At 37.4% G+C, this 21077-nt stretch overlaps 1 protein-coding gene across 5 annotated transcripts in view; it reads right to left on the bottom strand.

Annotated features, from left to right (window-relative positions):
- Positions 1-21077, bottom strand: part of PLAG1 (PLAG1 zinc finger) — a 45521-nt gene that overhangs the window by 8407 nt on the left and 16037 nt on the right. The window contains exons 2-4 of one of the 5 annotated variants that reach the window (XM_039868911.1): positions 10623-10727; positions 3051-3149; positions 5-363 (exon numbers count right to left, since the gene is read on the bottom strand). In XM_039868911.1, the coding sequence (XP_039724845.1) occupies positions 5-246 (242 nt within the window). In that variant the 5' untranslated portion in view covers positions 247-363; positions 3051-3149; positions 10623-10727. The remainder of the gene's footprint in view (positions 1-4; positions 364-3050; positions 3150-10622; positions 10728-21077) is intronic. The other 4 variants (XM_039868910.1, XM_039868915.1, XM_039868913.1 and 1 more) reach the window with 4 other exon arrangements.

Genomic DNA, 21077 nt, shown 5'->3' with positions numbered 1-21077 from the left:
ATACCTTTGTAATTTGTACTTAGAAACAAAGGCCTTGGTGCAGTCTTGTTGTATGCACTTGTAGGGCCTCTCTCCTGTGTGAGAGTAGGAGTGAACCTTTAATTTCTCAACACTGTTAAAGGCCTTGTCACACAGTTGGCAAGGAAAGTTTTTTCTTGGTTTGGTTTCACCACGCTTACGTTTCCCTGAAGGGACTTTCTGGGTATCTCTTACTTCTGACAAATCACCAGGAATGACAGTGGCCATCGCAGCCTAAACCAGGCCTTCTTGTTGGACACTTGGGAACTGCCCAACTCCACTAAATGATTTAGCTTTAGGTGGCTTCTCAAGTTTCATGTGGTCGTAAAAGAAAGCAAAAAGGGACTGGAAAAAAAAATAAGAAACAACTAGTTTGTAACTAAATTTAATTTTTAAAATTTTATTTGCTATGTGATGCTTTTGAATTAAAAAAGAAACCATAAAATGGATTCAGCTGGTCTAATGTAATATCTGTAGGTTTCTTTATATTTGTCAAAATACACATTAATGCATTGCTCAGAATGAACAGTTCACACATCTCTTAAAATTCCACTCAACGAATGCTGTATTAGGGAAAGCGGTAGCAATTTCAGAAGCTCGCAGGAAGCATCAAAATAAGACACTAATCTTCAAGGCACTTAAGTATTTTCCCAATGAAGCATGGTTTTAACAGATCTTTCCATTAGTTGTATTTATAGTTTTTCTTTGTTTTTAGTGTCTTGTTTTTGATTTTTATGCCATCATAGAATAAACAGAACTGTGAATTATGAAAACACAAAAACGAATAAACATGACACTAAAAGTGGCATTATTAAACTTTGATTTTTTACAAGGGACTAGAGAACAACTTTTACAAGGGACTAAAATCCTAAACATGTTTCCGCAAATATTTCAATGTCTAAAAATCATTTTAATTTGTGCAAGTTGGCTCTAGTCACCCTCTATGTTATAGGAAAACTAAATCTAAATAAGCAACTGAAAACTCTTTTAGGCACCTTGTGAACGATTTAGTCCATGGAAAACATCCTTAATGCACAGACACCAGAGGCCTAAAAGAGTTGAGTGCAGCAATCAAAGAGAAAATTTACTCTTTATACCAGTGTCATCACACGCAGAGGAATTTCTGAGTCAAGAGTAGAAATGACTTATCTTCATAACAAATATACATTCTTGAAATGGCAAAACCTTTCGATGTTATGTTAGTTGAGGATCATGGCTCCTTGTCATTTGGATGGAAGAAGGATTTGGTTGAAGTAATTTTCCTCACTGATTTTCGCATCATAGAAAATGATTCTGTTCACTGGGCAGACTGAGGTTAAGTGGATGAGCCAGAGTGATCAGCCTAGCCCCAAAAGCGGAGGGGTCAGTCTTTGACACATCTGTAACCATGTGCAGTAAACCAGTGGGACTTTTGGCCTAGAGCACAGTACCTGGCAAGGATGCACATTATGGAGGCGTTTCAGGTTGTAAAAACACGTGTCAGAGTTTCAATTCATTATCAGTGCTTTGAGAAAGAATGAAATGAACATACTGTATTGCAGAGTGTATCTACTTAAACACAAAATTTGTGGGCAAGAGATTGTCGATATTATCAGCTGTATTTCTCAGAGTAGGAAACCAACCCCTGCAAGATTCAATTGATATAAAAGAGTTAAATGATTCCTCAAGGTTCTGAAGGCTAGTCCAGCAAGGTACTTTCAGGAGACACAGAAATAATACCTACAATCTCTTTTAAGAGGATCTGATTTTTAAACAGAAAACTGAATGTGGCTAAATGACTGTTATCAGTTACTAATCTATTTGATTTTTCATCCTATTATATACTCAGAAAATAAAAAAAAAACAGTTTATGTTAACTTGTCTTTTGGCATGAGACTGACACTTATTTGCCTTCACAAGCTGGAGGTATGTTACTTTCGCAGATTCGTTTTACTTTTTTTTTTTTACTAAATTTAACCTACATTTTTGTAAAATTAAGAGTATGTTACAATAGATCCTATTATATGTTAATGCAGAGGCTGTCACTAAACAGGCAAAATAAAGCAATTATCCACTCATTTGCTTAAAATGTAAAGCGTGTGGGTAAATCAATCCGTGTTTGGTTCATGTTGTCTTTTCTTCATTGGTTGGTAGACACGGCAAGGTTCCCTCATGTTGTTCATATTGTCTAAGTCTCCTCTGCAGCTTAAAAGTTACACTAACCAATTAATGAAAAGGACATTACTAATGCTAACCCAGTATGTCTCCTCTGGTTTTAGATCAGATTTTGAATCTCAAGGATCTGTTCTTTTCCTGTTATATTCTCATTTGAGAGACAGCTTTTCTGCCTCTTTCAGAAATATCTACACAGTTATTCCACTGTAACCAGTAATGACACTGTAAATTGGTATAAAGCATTTGCCAAGGCAGGAAAAAAGAGCAATTTTGACTATCTGATTTCCTAACATGATGCTTTCATGCTCCTATTTAGAACACTGTGGGAAACAAGCTGACACATTTTCTACTGTCATATCAACACAGAATACAAAGAATCTAAATCTCTGTATATAACTAATATCTGAAAATATTTCAAAGACTGGTCATATTTGTCATTAAGATGAGATTCAACCATAAAGGGCAGAGAATTCTAGTCAAGAAAGATGGTAACTTCCGAGTTATTGAAAAAATATTTATAAAAAGTACATCATAAAACAATATACAAACATTTGATTATATAAAAATTGGTGATACTCAATAAGTAACAAATGAATTCTATTATCTTTGGATGTACATACTGAGCAATGAAGAACTGCAGATTTCAAATATTACACTTTTCTAAGACCAGCTGAAATTTTTTCATAGCTAATAATATCTTTTAATCTCAATATATTACAAAACTCAAATTAGTTATAGGTGCATTTAAAACGAAAGGATAAATACAAGGCTGTGAGTTCAATATCGAATAAAAGTCCTCCACATTCACAATATGCATATCAATCAGATACTTTAAGGAAACATGCACAGAACTATAGTGATTTCTGTTCAATGCATACCTGATGGCAGATAGAAAAAGCCTCAGACCTTGATCTTAGCCAGTCCCATTGACTCTTCGTGGAAGAGAGCAGAATCCAGTCCTTCCCATTTTGGACAATCTATGAAACAAAAAATAAGAATGGACTACACTCTAAATGGAACTGGTACGTGAATGATGGAAAATAAAGGATAAAGGAATTGCAATTTCATGGCACATGCTTACATTCCATACTCTGCTGACAAGTCATGCATTAATTTTCACCAATTGCAAATTTTTATTAGTTCTAAGCACATTTACATGACCAAATAAATGCAGAAAAAGTAAAACAGTATTACCTATATAAACGGCATTTTGTGATGCTGAATGACTCCCTACTTCTTTCCCAAATTTAATTTGTTAAAATCTAACTTGCCTACTGAGAAAAATGGATGCAAGGGTTACTATTCGTAAACCAAATGAATCAAAATTTCACTAAGCTTAATATGGAAGAGACAAACTCAGTTATTTCTTGAAGAGAGTGCACAGGGAACGTCACCCAAGAACAGCAGCCGCCCGATGACAGCATCTCACATGCCCGTACTGCACACACTTGTGCAACTTGGGCTTGTTACCTGCAGTACCTGCCAATTTCTCTCTCAGAATGCTGTAAGGATTGCTGAAATGCAGCAATAACTCTGCTCTTTAGATTTCAAAAGCATGCAAGGGAAGTTAAATATAAGTTTGCTACAGAAGGGGATGTCAGGAAGAAAGCATCATTTGGTTTTAAGAGATCAGTGTTAAAAAAAAATCTTAAAATATCTTAAAAATGCCTATTAGTAGCATGATCTTCAGTAGACTAAGAACATGCATAGAGAAAAAAAATGTTAATAATTCTTGATTGTACAAGTAAATGTGAAAAGAATAATGGCCAAAAAGTAGGAAAAACCAAACAAAAACAAACAGAATTATCTACTATAGAGAGTACAGGGCACAGAAAGCTTAGTAAACTCTGAATACTTTAAAGATGAGCATTCAGAATCATGATTATAAGAACTTGAGAGGGATGATATGAATCAAATAGTTAAAATACAGTAAGAAAAGGATTCACAAATGACAGATTAAATAAAAATAACTTTACTTAATGTTCTAAACACAGATCTAATTTCCCCTGAAATGAAATTTGTGCATATTTTAAGAATCTGATGATGTGTAAATAAAATATTTAATAGAGGACATTCAAGCATCATTACGAAAATACTAAGGGTATATTTGAAAGCAGCATTATTCTCATAGTTTAAAAGACAAGAAAAATAAAAAATTTAGACTAATAAAAGATATATAAAAAGTTAAAGCAAAAGCTCCATTCTTTGTAAAGCACAGGACATGCATAAATGGAAGAGCTGAATTCTGCACATCAAAATTGCAAAACAATAAAATTAACTTTGTAAATACTTACTTGCCCAGGGCACATACTGAGATTTTGGCAGGGTAATTAAGAATATGAAAGTCTGTTTTGTGTATTCTGTTATTTTAATAATATAAATACCTTACAAGTGTAGTGTTCCCATCTCTATTACCTCCCTGGGATTCAATGGACTTGACAGGTGGACACATTTATCATCACAGCCATTTTAAGGTGAGAGGCCCAGAGAAGCTGAACATCTTGACAGCATATATATGGTCAAGCATATGTGGTCGAAAAGGAGCTTATGCCCTAAAACTCCTTTTTCACTCTTATTAGACTGCATTCTAGGAGAAGGGCAGGTTGGCAAACCAATTTACAAGTAGATACATCTTGTCATTAAACATAAAAGAGTGGAGGGCAGTGCCTAATATCTCTATCAGAGCTGCCAACATGACCAGCAAAGAGAAACAAATTTAAGATTTAAACAGCATCTTTTAATAAAGACAGTTTGCAAAGTAAATTTTAAATATTTTAAGCAACAAGTTACAATAATAACTACTATATCTGTCTCATGGATAGAGATTTGGGTAGAAAAAAAATCTAAAACCAAAGTTGACTAGTAAACAATAAATTCATATATTTTTTCTTCTTTTCCTGACCAATATAAATTTTACTGCATCTCAAATACATTCATAAAAATTTTATTTATGCTGTCGATTGGCCTTTATAAAAATCCTTCAGAGTTGAAGTATTTCAATATAGTTTAAAATTATGCATCTTGATTTGAAATAGTACAATAGTCTATAAATTACCCATAACATATTTTACAGTCTAAAATGAAATCGTAAATAAAGCAATCATTTTCATGCATTTTATCACAAAACATAATTCCAACCTATTTAGAGTTCTTACGAGTGGCCATGTAATTTCAAAAAAAATGCTAATTATTTCCCCAAACAAAGGAAACCAGAAGCTGGTTCGAGATCATTATTATTTGGCTTGATAGAACAAATATAAAAAATACAGTATGCATTTATGTAATCCTAACTGAAATGTCAACTAAAATTAATTGTGAATTCTTTTATAGGATTAAAAAAACTTAAAAGGCATTGTGACTACTATTCTGAAAAGTCTGCAACAAAATTTGTACTCCAGTTTTTCTTTTTTACATATCAAAGATTGGTTACTCTGCCTTTCAAATGACTAAAGTTCTTCTTTGCCTTGATCTGACGAATTGTGAAACAAGATAGAAAATGTACACATACCCATTTCAAATCACCCTAAGAGGAAATAACACTTCAGAATACCCTTCCAGTTTCTGCCGGTACCCAGACATTTTTCCTAGGGTAACTTTGCATACATAAAAATTATAATTAAAGAAAATATTGTGTGTGCATGCACACACACAGGTTTACCTTCCTATACTTTACATTCTACAGTGACTCACACAGAAAAATAACAAGCAAAAATGAATCACATAGCAAGGGTCTACTGAAACAAACTCCTACGAGGATGCCAGCAAAGGAACAGACCTGTATTAAAACTGCTTCTATACTTAAAATGCCACAGTCCTGATAGTCATTTCTCTAACAGCTGTGAATGTTTACAATACTTACCTGCATCAACAATTCTTTCATATTTAAAAGTCAAACATATACTTTGCTAATTAAGGGCAAATGTCATCCATAATCAAAGCTTTATTCTCCTTTACGCTAATCATAAAACACCATTAGTAAACAATTCAGAAAATGCCAACATTTGCTTGAAACATGCTTTTTATATAGAGTAAATAGGTATGTTGCAAAAAGAAATTTACCAGAAGTTAATACTTTAATTTATATGAATAAAACACAACAGAATTTTGAATGTGAAAGAAATTAACAAGATAACATAATTGAAGACAATTTTGAAGTGTAACAGCATACTCAGAACATTTTTTTGATCCTGTATGATAACGTGGAATTTTTTTACAGCATTCAATTTCTGTAGGACTGTAAAATCACTTATTGAAGAATAATAAAAGGAAAAAATCTTGCAACTACAAAAATCTAAGGCAGAATCAAAAACAGACTGTAGGCAGCACTGGGGCAGGAGCTGTGTCAGTTTTATTCACTGCTGTTTCCGATAAAAGTAAAAATTTTGTTGAATGAATGTAAATAATTAAAGCAGGACAGTACTTTCCAGCAACAAAATGAACTATAGGCTTGCTCAATCACTACAGTAGACACAAGACAAAATATGTTCCAGTAAAAAGAAAAATACAGTATGGACCAACTTGGTTCCACAAACTAAATAAGACACTAGAAAAGTATTTTTGAAATTTAGCAGCCATTTGTAAAGTCTTAGATTAAAACAACTGTAATAAAAAGATGTCTAAAATACTTGTTTTAGAAAGCATGCCTTCTCTGATTGATCTTATTGTTAAGGACTCAATTAGTACAAGTAGATGGTATCGATTTGGTCCCCATTCTTAATAAAAATTTCTAAAGTGAAAACATGCCTGACACCTGCTTCCATGGCTGGCATGGAGCAGGAAGGATGGCTGGACGGTTAGATAGATGGTTAGATGGTTAGACGGGGGCTGCTGATGCCTCAGGAGAAGAGAAAGGAGAAGTGCCTACTGCGAAGCAGGAGACATGGCAAAGAGTTGGGTCTGCGCCTGACCCGCCTAACTTGTAAATAGGTACCCAAATAAAATATTTTATACCCAGAGTAGTGAATATTACAGTACCTACTTTCCTATAGCTAATGTCTTATTTTCCTCTAGTTGATGTACTTATTTTCCTATAGTTGATGTCAGTGAACTAAAATTAATCAAAACAAGGATGCTTTCTTTGAATTACTGTATTTGATATTTTCAACTTTTGAGCAATTCATTAAAATGCAGTTCTAGAAAAACCCTTCTGAAATTTACCATTACAACTTAGCCTTACCGATAATTAAAAAGCCTTATATTTAATATACAAATAATAAGCTAACAGAAGTAAAGGGAAATAGCAGGCCTATTTGCTTCTAAGAACCAATAGTTAAATGTCAATAAGTTCCAAATGGGAACCAACAAAATCCAATGTCAGTTCTCTCATCCGTACAATTGGGATGTTCTGTTTTGGGTCATCTTGAACCTAAGTATGGCATTAATTTTGTTTTCTAGAGTATTCAGAGAAAATGAACAGACAATCTAATGATGATGGAATAGTCAAATAAATTTTATCTTCCAACTGAGAAATAATTTCCTTGGTTAATTATTTTATGAAGCAATGTCATGTTCAGTTAAAAAGTTTTTCTTCCCTTTTAAAAACTCTCTTTTAATGATCTAGAACTTAGAAGTTAGCATTTCATTTTAACTAATATGTGGGGGATCCCTCTCATAGTTGTATATTTTTATCAAAATAAAACTAAAAAATACAGATGAGTGGCACACTGGGGATATTTTCATTTTCTTCACATAGGGCAATTAGTATTTGCAAACAGGAAACTAGAGAGGAATTGTGCAAAAGGGAAGCAATGATGCCAGAGAGAGCGAAGAATTGCAATTATATGTGAATATAAAGTAAGATTGCTTAATCAAAACTTTAACCATTTTTAGAGATTTCCCTGGTTTTCTCTGTTTTTTTATAAAGTATTTCCAAAATATTAGTGTTCCGGCTAGGATTATAAAGTAGGTAGCTCACAGGTCAGCTCAACCTGAAAACTGCAGTTCTCAAATTGCAATGAGTTGTTTTTATTTTCATTACCACTGACCCCTTAAATTCCTGGGGCTACAATAAAAATGCTTGACACCAACTATAAACATGTTCACACTGAAGGACCCCAAACATTTGGAGGACATGCCTCCATTCATTTATGGCTAACTGTCTAATGCTATTAAAATTACAAATACAGCATTAATCCAGGTTTCATGTTCGAACTCTCCAAGCGCTCATACTGAATGTCTATAAATTCAAATGGAAAGGCAGAAGTAATACACATTAAGACAAAAATGATGAGGAAAGAAAGTTTTCCTTAATTCTAAAAGCTCATGCAGAGAATTAGTTTTAAGCCATCTCAAAGTACAGTACGTTTTAAAGAGATTTGTGCCATGGTATACAACGAGGTATAAATGTTACATGTGTGTACAAAATCTTGAGCAGCACTAAACGGTATCATGAAAATAGACCCCGCACCCAGGTAAAGCTCTGTATATGCCATGACTCTGAGCTCCCTTATGCCTGCGTGGCTGTCCAGCACAAAAACATTTGTGGAAACAACCACTTCTATTTATTCCCACATCACTGCAGGTAAATAGTCTCATTCTATGTGAAATTGTAAAGTCAGGGGTGGCCACTCCCTCCTCCACCTGCAGAGGACATGTGCACTCCTCCAGCTGTCACAATTAAGAGATTTGATATCTTCCTTGACTGATTTTACTTGAGAATGAGCTTCAGAACTTCACCTCTCTGAGCCTTTTATCCCTAAAATGTGGACTGTAAAGCTCTTCTTGGACTTCCCCGTCTCTCTCCTGGGACTGTAAATTTACCTATGGGCAGACTAATTTTCATCCTTACATCCTCAGTACCTGGTCAGGGCTCTAGTTGATAAATATCTGTTGAACATAACTACAGTCCCTTTAAAGAATTTCAGGAATAAAAACAAGCAGGTAAACATGTTTCGGAGATCCTGGAATCTCAAATTGCTTTAAAGCTCAGAAGGCAAACCCCATAGAATGAAATCGTTAGTTTGTTTTGGCGGAGGGTGGGCACTCAGGGGAGCATCACGACCACCTGGGAATCTGTCCTGTTTCTATCAGTGGGTGCTGAAAGCTAGGGAGACTTGGGCATGTGCTACTCAGGGGCCCGGGCCCAAAGGCGTCCTGACAGGCATGGGGAAGCATCTGGGCAGCACTCAGTTGGCCTGGATTTTTAGAATATTTCTGCTCTCAAATATTCTATTCCATAACTCCTTAAATGCACGTCTCCTGTACTGATTATGATTTACTGTTTGGAAATAGCCAATGAAGTTTTATGGAAAGGAAAAAGGAACAAAGTAAAATTCAAAATCTTTAAAGAGGATGTTCTTCATGTCAAATTGAAATGTAAGGAGGATGTTGAAAATATCAGAAATTTTTTGACTTATTACAGATACAAGAGAGATGAAATGGAGAAAATCTGTGTAAATGTAGCTGACTAAGTAAAAAATGAAAAAATTTTTCCTAGCTGCCAAAAAGAGGCTTTGTTAAAAACTGCAATTTAGTAGAAAAAAACTATAACCTATAACACTAAAAAACCCATTAACATCTTTTCATCTATTTAAAAAATATGCAAATGACTAAAAATTTATGTTAACCTGATTTTAATGCTTAAACTCCATAGAATGCTGTGATTAGAGAATGTTTCCCATATTAATTTGTGTACCTTTTATCTGATCATAAAGCTCTGTTCGTGGAGACTGCGAGGCCCCACCTGGCTCTCAGCCTACGTCCTCCTCTCCCCAGGGCTAAGCCCCTACCGACCGTCAGTGGAGTTTGAGTCCATCCTCTGGCACTTGGCACAGCCACCTTTGGTTTTACCAGCCTTCTCTTTCTAGGCTGAGGGCCCTGGCCTCTAAATCTCAATCCTGTGTTTGAGGACCTGCTGACAGACTTACCTGGAGCGAAATCCATGTGTACCATATTCCCAAGTATAGCTACGCCTGGATTCTGTGTCACTGAGCTGCACCTACACGTTTGGATCTTGATGTCTGTGTGTCGTCCTTCCAACAAAGGCTACCAAACTACTATTGTCCCACGGAGTTCCCTGTTCCAGCATCTGCCCCATCCCAGGATGCAGAGCCAGCCTCCCTCCCCACCTGCTCATAGTTAATCAGATACTTCCCAGTAGACAGAAAGAGATGTAGTGGTAATATGGGACAGTCTATTACTCTGAGCAGAGCTTAAGAGTTGATCTGTGGGCTATTTGGGGACATGAACAAATAAGCTTTTACAGCAGCTATGCATTTTGTGCAGAGTATGGAAGACTGCTCCTTGTCAGTATTCCAATCCTTCCATTAGACCACAAGTATTAATGAAGTCCCGCTGAACAAATACATATTGATAGACCTTAAAATAGTAAGTGGCATGCTTATTATGTGGCATGCTTTTCAAAGCTTTTAATATTTTACTGTATATTATATAGAAACTGGAATGACTGATCACTTTGAAAGCCATGCCATATAATGATAAAAGCCACCTACCTGAGGCCCTGCTCCAAATTCTAGCAAGGTAATCTTATTAATAGACCATGACAGAATGAAGCATTCTGGGTGCCAAATACGGCCAATGCAGCACCAAGAGGCAACCTAAAAAGAAAAGAAGAGTTAGTTTGAAATTCCAAAAGTCAGATCCAATCTGGTTAATGGCATATGAACCAAATTGTTTCTTATTCATTATCACTTATTCATATTCTTTATATTTTATCTTTATTGGAAAATCTATTTCAAATCTTGTTAGACACAAATGTGAAACAAAATATTTATAGTACACTGAAAAATGAAAAGTAAACAAATCAATATCCCTAGATTTATACATTTTCCTGTGAATCACAAGTTATTTAAATTGTTCATATTTTCATTTGGTACAATATTAATCCAAGTCTATTGCCATTTCTCAAAATTGCTGCTTAGTTTCTTCATTTACATTTTAAAGACATTACCATTTTTCTGTAACAGAGTTTTCAGAAAAGCCTTTTGAGGTGTGTATCTCGTGCTGAACAACAGCTGAGGGAGAAACCCTGCCTGACGAGGGTGTCCCTTGCGCCACCTCTTCACAGGACGGGCGCAAACCACTAGCACCTTGAAGGAGAGTAGAATAAGGAGATGGGCAACTGCTTGGCTCCCATATTAGTCTTTATAATGAGACTGCTGTTTTATGAGTGAATTCGCAGGTGGCGAGAGAGAGAGTTGGATCACAATTCTGCTTTAAAATGGGGATTCTAATTTTAAAAAGGTTGAAATTTGCTGATTGTATTGGTCTTCCCAGGAGCATATGAGCTGGCTACAGTTGCAGGATAGATACCTTACATCAAGTTAAGCAACATGACTGTTAAATGACATCCAAGCACCATAAGACAGCATTAGAGTGACAAATCAATAGTAAATACAATATTATATAGTATAGGCAAGTACCACAGAAGGTCAGAAAAGGAAAAGAATACTATGGGTTTTTGGTGATTTTTGCCTTGAAGAATGTGTAATAAAGGAAGGGAAGGGAAGGGAAAGGCCATGGTGTGTAGGGGGCATGCCAGTCACCAGGACTCACTGGTGAGAAGTGAGGACTACACGGATTCCAGGAAGACCTTCTGGTGGAAGCGCAGTGTAGTTTATATACACTGTAAGGAGGCGAATGAGGAAAGTGCACGGAAGCCCAGATGTTCGGGATATTCTACACGCATGCACTGATGATGAGAAGATGCACTAATGATGAGAAGTAGGGTCAAAAGCACTAAGAACAAGTACCTGGGGAGTGGGGAGAGGGACAAAATGGGGAGGAGAAAAGGGAGTGCTTTTTTCGAAAGAGATATAGGAGACAGGTGCTGGAGTAGTGCAGAGCAGCTGAAACTGGCAAAAACAAGCATTTCCATAAACATGTCTGACAGCATTAACTAAGGGGACGAGTTGAGGGCAGACAAAGATAGCTGTATAGCTTACTCTACAGACAGATTCAAAGCAAATTACTGGCCAACTCATGCTGGAGCCTAACAATCACCACTATAAGAAAAAACTAGGTACTTTAAAGCGGGGAGGGGCAGACACAGAGCTTCAAGAAGGAAGAAAAAGGTGGCAGCCACCACAAAATGATAAAGCTGCTAAGAGTACAGAACCACCCTGCAGTTCTTGCACAGAGTTCACCCCTCAGGCACGAACACACCAAACTTCAGCAAGAAAGAGCATGGGGTGGGGTGGGTGGGTGTGGGAGGATGGGAAAGGAGAGAGAGAAATACCTAAATGAGGAGGGCCAGTTGAGTTGCAAGGAAATGACTTCCAGCAAGACAATGCTTTCTTTCAAAGAATTTTGCACTGAAAGAGAAGAAAAAAGGCCAAATGGTGGCTAAAGAGGAACTCAGGATGCCAGGTGGGGGAGACAAGAGAACCCTTATGAGCTGAGGATAGAGAGGCAAGGAAGAAATGAAGCGTTCTGGGAGACAAGGCTGAATGGGAGCCAGAGAAAAGGGAGAAGTTTCTGTGGGGCTTCTTTACTGACCTAGAAGGGATGTATATCCATCCTGGTAAGATTTCTGGTAAGGAGGCAAGGGATGCAAGGAGTTTGCTTAACTTCACCAGTGCCAAGTAGAAGGGTCATATATCTGGTAAGAATGAGTGAGGAGCAAGGCACTTGGCCTGGGGACAGGAGGGAAGATTAAAGGCCACTGTGGAGAACAGGAGAGGGGTGACAAGGGGCATCCTTAAAAAATGGAACTTGCCATAAAGAATTACATTTCTTAGTTGTTGCTGGTGGGAATATAAATTGTTTTCTGGAATACATTGTGGAAATATGTAATCGAAGCCTTTTAAACATTCATGTACGTTGACCTGATAATTCATTTCTAAAAATTTAAGCTAAAAAAGTGAGAAACAAAGATTTAAGTATAAATGTGTTCAAAGGTATTAAGAAGTACAAATTGCCAATTATAAAAATAGTCATGGGGATGTAAAGCACAAGATGAATACGGTCAATAATATTGTAATAACTATGTATGATGCCAGGTTGGTACTAGACTTATCAGGATGACTGATCACTTTGTGAGTTATATAAATGTGTAATCACTATGTTGTATACCTGAAACTAATATTGTATGTCAAATGTAATTAAAAAATAAATTAGAAAAAGATTTAAACTAACGCAGTTAACAAATATTAATTAAATCATATGGGAAACATTGATAAACTGCTAAATATTTAAAAAGGACACAGAATACACCATTGTTCTAATTTTGTAAAGTACACACTTAGAACTACTCACCTCTCCCCACACCCTCATCCTCGATGTCTTTAAATGTATTTGTGTAAGTTATAAATAAAAAAAAACTAGCAAGGTATAGGGTTTAAGCTTTTTTTTTACAAATGTCTTACTTTATTAGAAAAAAATGTCGCCAGAAAGAATGTTTTGATAAACAGCGCTGGAAAATTTTGTTGTCCATAAAAAAAAAAAGTTGGATATATACTTCACACCATATACAACCATACACAAACTAAACTCTAAGTGGATCATAGATACAAAAATAAAACCTAAAACTATAAAAATTCTAGAAAAAAAACAGAAAAATTCTTGACATTTAGTCAAAAATTCCTTGGCTACAACACTGAAAGTACAACCCATAAAATGACAAATTTGATAACAAAGAACTTTCAAAACTCACCAATAAGAAAACAACCCAATTAAAAAATGGGCAAAATATTTGAATAGACAGCTCAAGATATATGGATAGTAAATAAGCAATGAAAAGATGCTTGCCATCATTGGTCTTTAGGGAAATGCAAATTAATACCATTATCTACCCACTAGAATAACAAAAAATTATAAACACTGACTGACTATATCAAATGCTGGTGAAAATGTGAAGCAAATGGAACCATATGCCACTAGCGAGGAGGTCAAAATAGTACAATCACTTTATAAAACAGTTTGGTGGTTTCTTAAAAAGTTCATCATGTGCCTACCATATGACACAGCCATTTCACACCTATGCATTTATCCAAGAGATATGAAAACCTATATACAAAGACTTGTACATGAATATTCATAGTAGCTTTATTTGTAATAATCAAAAACTAGGTACAACCCAAATGTCCATCAATGTGTGAATGGATAAACAAGTTGTAGTAGATTCAGACACTGGACTACTTATCAGCAATAAAAAGGAATGAACTTCTGATACATGCAGCAACATGGATGAACCTCAAAATGATTATGCTGAATGAAAGAAGTCAGACAAAAAAAGTGCATATTATATGATTCCATTTACATAAAATTCTAGGAAATGCAACTAATCTGTAATGACAGAAAGAAGCTCAATGGTTATCTGGGGACGGGAAGGATCATTCACAAAGGAAATGAGCGAACTTCTGGGAACGCTGGATATTCACTATGCTGCTTGTGGTGATGGTTTCAGGAATTAGACGTGTCAAAACTCGGTAATTGTACACTTTAAATGTGTGCAGTTTATTAAATATCAATAACTCAATAGAGCTAAAAAAAAAGGCAAAGTTTTCATATTGAGAAAAATATAATAAAGATGAGAAACAAATCTTCACATTAATTTACTGACCCAAACCCAAAACCACTTTTTGTGAACTGATGAACTAAAATTCTTTATAAGGGCAATGACTCAAAATGACTAAAATCTTTCCTTCCCATTCAGCAGGGGAAAATAAAAAAAAAAAAAAAAGAGGAATATTGGCTTAAATGTAAGAGTTACATTCAACCCTTACTAGAAAGGATACATGTCTAGGCAGTTTCAAATTCTCAGCTGTCGCCCTTGGAGGAAGGCAGTGCAGTTCACCTGTTGCTTTACAGACTGGCACATCATACTACATGATTTAAAGGCTCCAGGAATATACTCTAACTGGAACTGAGACCTACATAAAATAAATAGTTCTGGGATAGGTTCCACTTATCAAACACCAAACAAAGTACCCACTGAAGTGTTTCAACTCACCTCTGTACAGACCTTTTAAATATGTTAATTAGTGGTAGTCTTAAAAAGAAAGAAGTGTCACGCCAATTGGTAGGCCTGCCTCGGATTAATTTTAAAAATACACGAAGTAACACTCCAGACAAGATAACAAAAGAACCGTGTTAGCAAAGTGTGGACGGGTACTCCAGGTAGAGGGAATCAGACACTGTACAGTGGGGTCTGGGTAACTCCAGGTAATCTGTTAGTTTTGGAGCCAATAGTGAGAGACAGAATGGAGCTATGAGGCTGGAGATGGGTGGAGGAGCCTTGTATGAGTCATGTTACCAAGGGCTGACAAATTTAAAATAATTCTGATAATTTACAAATTATCCTAACTGTAGGTGCCTGTATAATTTGCTCCCCTCCCCGCCATCCCCAGCCATATTTTTAGATTATTCAGAAAACAATCAATCTTTGTTTTTGATTTCTGAAGGAGAATTAAGTGGTGATTCTCCTTTCAATTTTTATTTAGTTTAGCATTTTTAAAAAGAAATTTGACCTTCCTCAATTATAAACTCAGGTCTTTGCAGTGTTTGCTCACAGGTAATTAACAAAAAGGGGTTCAAATCAGTCAACGTGAGGCCCCAGAGTCTTCTGTCTCAAGGCCTCAGCTAGTAGGTGGGCACAGCCCCTCCTCTGCAACCCCCACCCTTTGGTAAGCAGAGGTCCTTCCCCAGTCTTAACCAGTACAGTTCTGGCGACCATCTTTACACTGCTCCTTTAGAGCTGACTTGGAGAAGGCCTCCAAACTGAAATCCTTACACCCATTCACAGAGCCCAGAGCAGGACAGGGGAACAGTGGTGCAGATGAAAAATACTCTTTCTGGGAATCAGAACTCAGTTTGAATCCTGCCTGACCCTTATCATTAGTGTAACTTTGGACAAACTTAATCTCTCTTCAGAGTTTTCCTCCGCAGGATGGGAATAAATACACACTTTGCGTTACTGCTAGAATAAACAAGGTGATGAATGCAACGTCTCTAACACGGTTCTGAGGGCTCAAAATGCAAAGCCGTTACATCTAGTGTGTCACTCAGACATGTGCTGCCCCAAAATGGCCTTATGTACACTTAAAAGTAAAGTTTGTTTTTTTTTTTTTTTGGCACAGGCTTTTATATAGAATCATAACCAACAGAATCTTTGAAGGACAAACAATGGGACTATACCATGTGAAGATTATGCAATCATACGTAATGTGAGATTTATATTAATAGTGATATTTGGTGATGTAGTAGACTTCTGATCTTTTTGTCTGCGACATTTCAGTGTACCTAAACTTTTATGGTGGTCATAGTCACAGATAACCCCAAATCACAGCTAAAATAAAACCAATTACCCGTGTGGAGCCAGCAGTCATTTGCGTGTTGAATTAAATGGTGGTTTGGGTAATATGTGACTAGTGACCATCCAGGGATGGACTGACCCCTGCTTGTGGCTTAATTGTGGTGAAAGATTATAATGCATCTCTGAAAATACTGACTACTAAAAATCAGAGGAAACAGCTACATGTTAGGGGGGGAAATGTACTCTATTGAAGTGCACAACGCACCAAAATTCTACACAGTGACTTCTACAATGTAGGAATGCTCTTTCACTAGCCTCTCAAGTTAATCCTCTACTCTCATCCTCCTGACCCTGAAGCAAGGGTTGGCGAGAGGGGTGTGGAACTGAATCCTGTCTTGCAGAGCTTGGGAAGGGATTAGGTACAGAGGGAAGGCACAGAGAGGAGAAGGGGAGCCATACTCGGAAAAACATGGGTACTCAGCTGAGACTCATACCTCACAGGGGCTACCCTAACAGACGGTCATGTCTCATAGTTTTTAAACAAGCAATGTGTGACTTCTGAGATTTCTAAATGTTCATACTTGTATTATTTTTACATTCTTGTTTACCTCTCGCAGAAGAAAAGTTTCTGAACATGAGATGTAATTTTAGCTAAGTAAATTTACATTAGGGCCACACCTTGTCAAATGGTTACCCTTTAGCAACAATACAGTGTATGTCAAATTTACCTATAGGTATCTGCCACATACTGGACTTGCTTTTTTTTTTTGCTTTAAAATTTTTTACTGGCATTTACCTTGATCATAACGTAAGGAATGATACAGAGACCTGAATATGTATTTTTCCTTGTATTTATCTATGCTATACTAAACACGTTTTTGGCCTTTCCGAACCTCAATATCTTTAAAGAGAATATAGTCAATTGTTGATTAAGTAGGATAACTGGGAAGTAAGGTAGAAGGCCACAGAAAATCATGGCTCAAACAAAATTAGTCACAATAGTAGACTGACCAGTGGTCCTTTCGGTTTTTAAACTAAAACTCATTTGGATAATATAAAACTATGGCTCAATCCATGCTGGGGGAGAGGTGAGTAACAGAAACAGCCAAGAAACTCTTGGGTCTGTCTCCAATATCTTTAGTTGGATCTCACTAAAGGCCAAGAATAAGCTCCATGAGAGAAGAGACCCTGCCTTTTATTGTCCATTTCTGTATCCCTAATATCTAGAACAGTGGATGCACAAAGGAGGTACTCAAATATTTGCTGAATGAGGAGGAAGAAAAGAGGGAAGGAGGGAAGCTATCCATTCAGTTAGCCTAATGGATCCGTGGAAGAACCGTTGCCCGACCTACTTGACTACTTCGTGAGTGATTAGGAACTGACTAAATACTTTAAATTTGAAGAGTCTCTTGGATTTCCCTTGAGTAATTCAGTAATCAAGAACACCTTGTTCTGATTCTTGACTTGGCCCACCCTCACAGATACCAGGACACAGCAGTCACTGTGCCATCTTGTGGTTACATCTAGAAAGTTCTTCTTCCTCAATATACCTCTACAGTCCCCCTACCTGCATGTTGGCTCTTGGAATGAATGGGCTGTAAGAACAAACTCTCTGATCAATAAATCTCCATTATTTAACCATCAAGGAAGCATGGGAAACACAAAGATTAATCAGTTACTTGTTCTACTCTCAAAGAGTGTATAATCTAGTAGGGGAGGTGTCCCAATATAACCATTGATAACATAAAATAGAAGGTAGAAAATGCCATAAAATAAGCATAGATTAGGAACAATGGAGATTCACAGAAAATAAAGGTTCATTCGACCTTTGGAGAATTTGAGAAAAGCCAGCTGAACTGAGTGAAGAGAGGTACGGTGTGGACCTGCCCATGGGGCTGGCAGGCAGGGAGTGCAGCCCAGACCAGGGCGGGGCCTGGGGTGTGTGTGGACTACAGGACACACAGGTGTTTCGGGGACAGAGTATGGAGAGGGGCAAAAGGAGGTGCTCTACCACTTACAAAATGGACAGAAGAAGATGGCCAGTAGAAGGAAAGTAGGCCACTAAACAGGAGAAGCCATGAGGCTGCACTGTCATGGAAATGGAAGGTAGTGAAGGTTTCATGGAGACAGTGGTTCAGATAAGGACTAAATGCTACTCTCTTCTGAGTTACGACAACGTAGGTGTTTAGTAATCTGGGAAAGAACTCATTTAGGGCTTGGAGGAACCAGAATGCAAGGCCAAGGTTGAGGAAGGAGTGCCATGTGAGAAATCTGAGGCTCCAGGTACACATCACTCTTTGGAGAAATAGTACCAGCTTGGGGAGGGGGAAGGTATAGAAAAGTGAAAGCTTTCTGTCACCGTTTGTGGTTTGTTTTTAAGATGGCAGAGGTCTGACATGTTTACATCTGACAGGAAGGACAAGGTAGAGAAAAGGCTGAGAGAGAAAGGATGACGGAAAAGCAGGATGGGACCCTGAGCACAAGAAGAGATATAGGAGGACAGGGTGTGTTCCACGCTGAACCAAAGACAATGAAGGCGCAGGTGCAGGACAGAGAAGACAGTAATTGACACTGCTTCACAGAGGAGGTAACACTTTTTCAAGGATGAACAGGCACTGGCCAAGTAGACAAAAGTAAGTAAGAACGTTCTAGCAGAGGAAATGGCAGAGCTAAGACTGACACGCCTCTGGGATTTAAGCAGCTTGGTGCCTTGTGGGTGTGAAGGGGGAGGGAGGGTACATTCCCGAGGTAGAGCTGGAGAGTAACTGGGGACCAAATCACGTATGGCCTTGGACTGAAGCTGTCGCTTCAGGCCTACTTTATACACGCTACTTCTAAATCATCCTGTAATGTGATTGTCCCCAGTCATCTGGAAGTCCGAGAAAATAAAAAGCAAGGAAAGGGAAGAATTCTTCCAGGGCCGGGAGTAGTAAGGCCAGGACAGAGAGGGCAGTCATGGAGCAGAACGCTTCAGGCCCTAGCAAGAGCAAGCTGTGGTGGCAGGGAGCAAATGAAACCCGAAGGGAACGGAGAGACCAAGAGAAGAGGAGGGGCCGAAGCGTCAACCATGAAAGAACAGGTTCAGCAGGAGCAAGGGAGTAAGTGGAGTTAAGTGACACAAAACTGTGGTCAGCAAGGCCCACGTTAGGGTTCAGATTCACAGAAGTGAGCAGTTCCAAGCCTCAGTGACGCACGGCACAACACTGTGTGAATATGAGGTACTTATATTATGTATTCGATTTAACAGTCTTGATTATGACTTCTGAATATTGCTAATACTTTGGATTTCTCAACTGATGTCTCCCCAGAGAGTTAATACTTAAAGGTACCAAAAGAGGTGCCAATTTAAATCCTTATTTTCTCAAAAAGGAATGGGGTAATATGAATAATTACTCCCTTAAATTACTTGCTTTGTAAATTCCAATTAATTCAGAATGTGGCAGGTTGTTTCCTCTCACCTTAACATGAACTTAAACAGTATTAATATAAAGTGATCTTTCACTCATCCTGCAATGTCGATGATCTAAAAAAGAGGGGGGAGCAGAGGTTCTGAACAGCCAAAGTAAGTGTTACAAATACGCACACATCACGCACTTTTTTTTTTATGGAGGTGATGAACACACACTATCAGTCACTCTGCCAATCTTTCAGGCAAAATGATAAGTTCGGTTACTAAGATTTTGGGCACAGAAAAGATTAGCAGCCTCATGTGTCAAAGGCAAATGCTATGATGGTGGAAAGAGGTGACTGCTAGGAAGGGAAAACTTAGAAAGAGAAATACATACAAGAGAAATCACAAAGCACAGACGGTAGCAAGGTTTAAGTGGCCATGGCCCACAGTGCGGGGGGCAGGGGAGAGGGGTAAAGAGATGGGTACTCCCGTGGGCTACTAGCAACTACCAGAGGATAAAATGGACATGTAACTGCCAATCAAAAGAAGCCATTTATCATTTTGTCCACTCAGTTCACACCTAAGAATTTATGTGGAGAAAATAACTTGAGATGCACATAAAGATTTATGCAGAAGGCTGCATCACTGTGCTGTTCGTTTAGACTGAAAACAAGCTACCCAGCCAACCACTGGCGGAAGGCTAAATGAAACGTGGGCCTCATCAAGTACTCTGTAGAAGTGACATATGAACACACGAGAAATAACCTTTATACAGTGTTAGCTCTTCCAAAAGTAGGCTACAAAACAAAGAAGAGCCCGATTCAGTTTACAAAAGTATTATATAGGTTTAAAGAAAAAAAATACCAGAAGGAAATATCTGTCAGTGTTTAACATGTTTTTAATAATGTGGACATTAATATCACACCAGAAATAAGATATCATATATTTACTATATTTATATCGATTTTTTAAATTGTTTATAGCAGTTAATTGAATATTTACTTCTTCCATATTCAATCTTTCCAATTTTTCTTTTGATGGCATTATAACATGTTTGGAGAACCTGAGTCTCACATAAAACGAGGGGCCACCAGGAGTATGTCCAACAATCTTACAGGGGTGCAACTGGCAAAATCCAGACTTGTGGGAAAACTACAGGACCAAACCAAACCAACACAACAACAAAAAGGAAACATTTCTTCAACAAACAAATTTTAAGGGAGAAAAAAGGCAAGGGGTAATCTGTATGTCAAAAAGAGCTTAAGAAATAGATATATCGACTAACTGCAGATATGGGACTTA

The sequence above is a fragment of the Pteropus medius genome, unplaced genomic scaffold (genome assembly GCF_902729225.1).
Source record: "Pteropus medius unplaced genomic scaffold, Ma_sr-lr_union100, whole genome shotgun sequence".
NCBI lineage: Eukaryota > Metazoa > Chordata > Mammalia > Chiroptera > Pteropodidae > Pteropus > Pteropus medius.
This window is presented reverse-complemented; position numbering and strand designations above follow the sequence as displayed.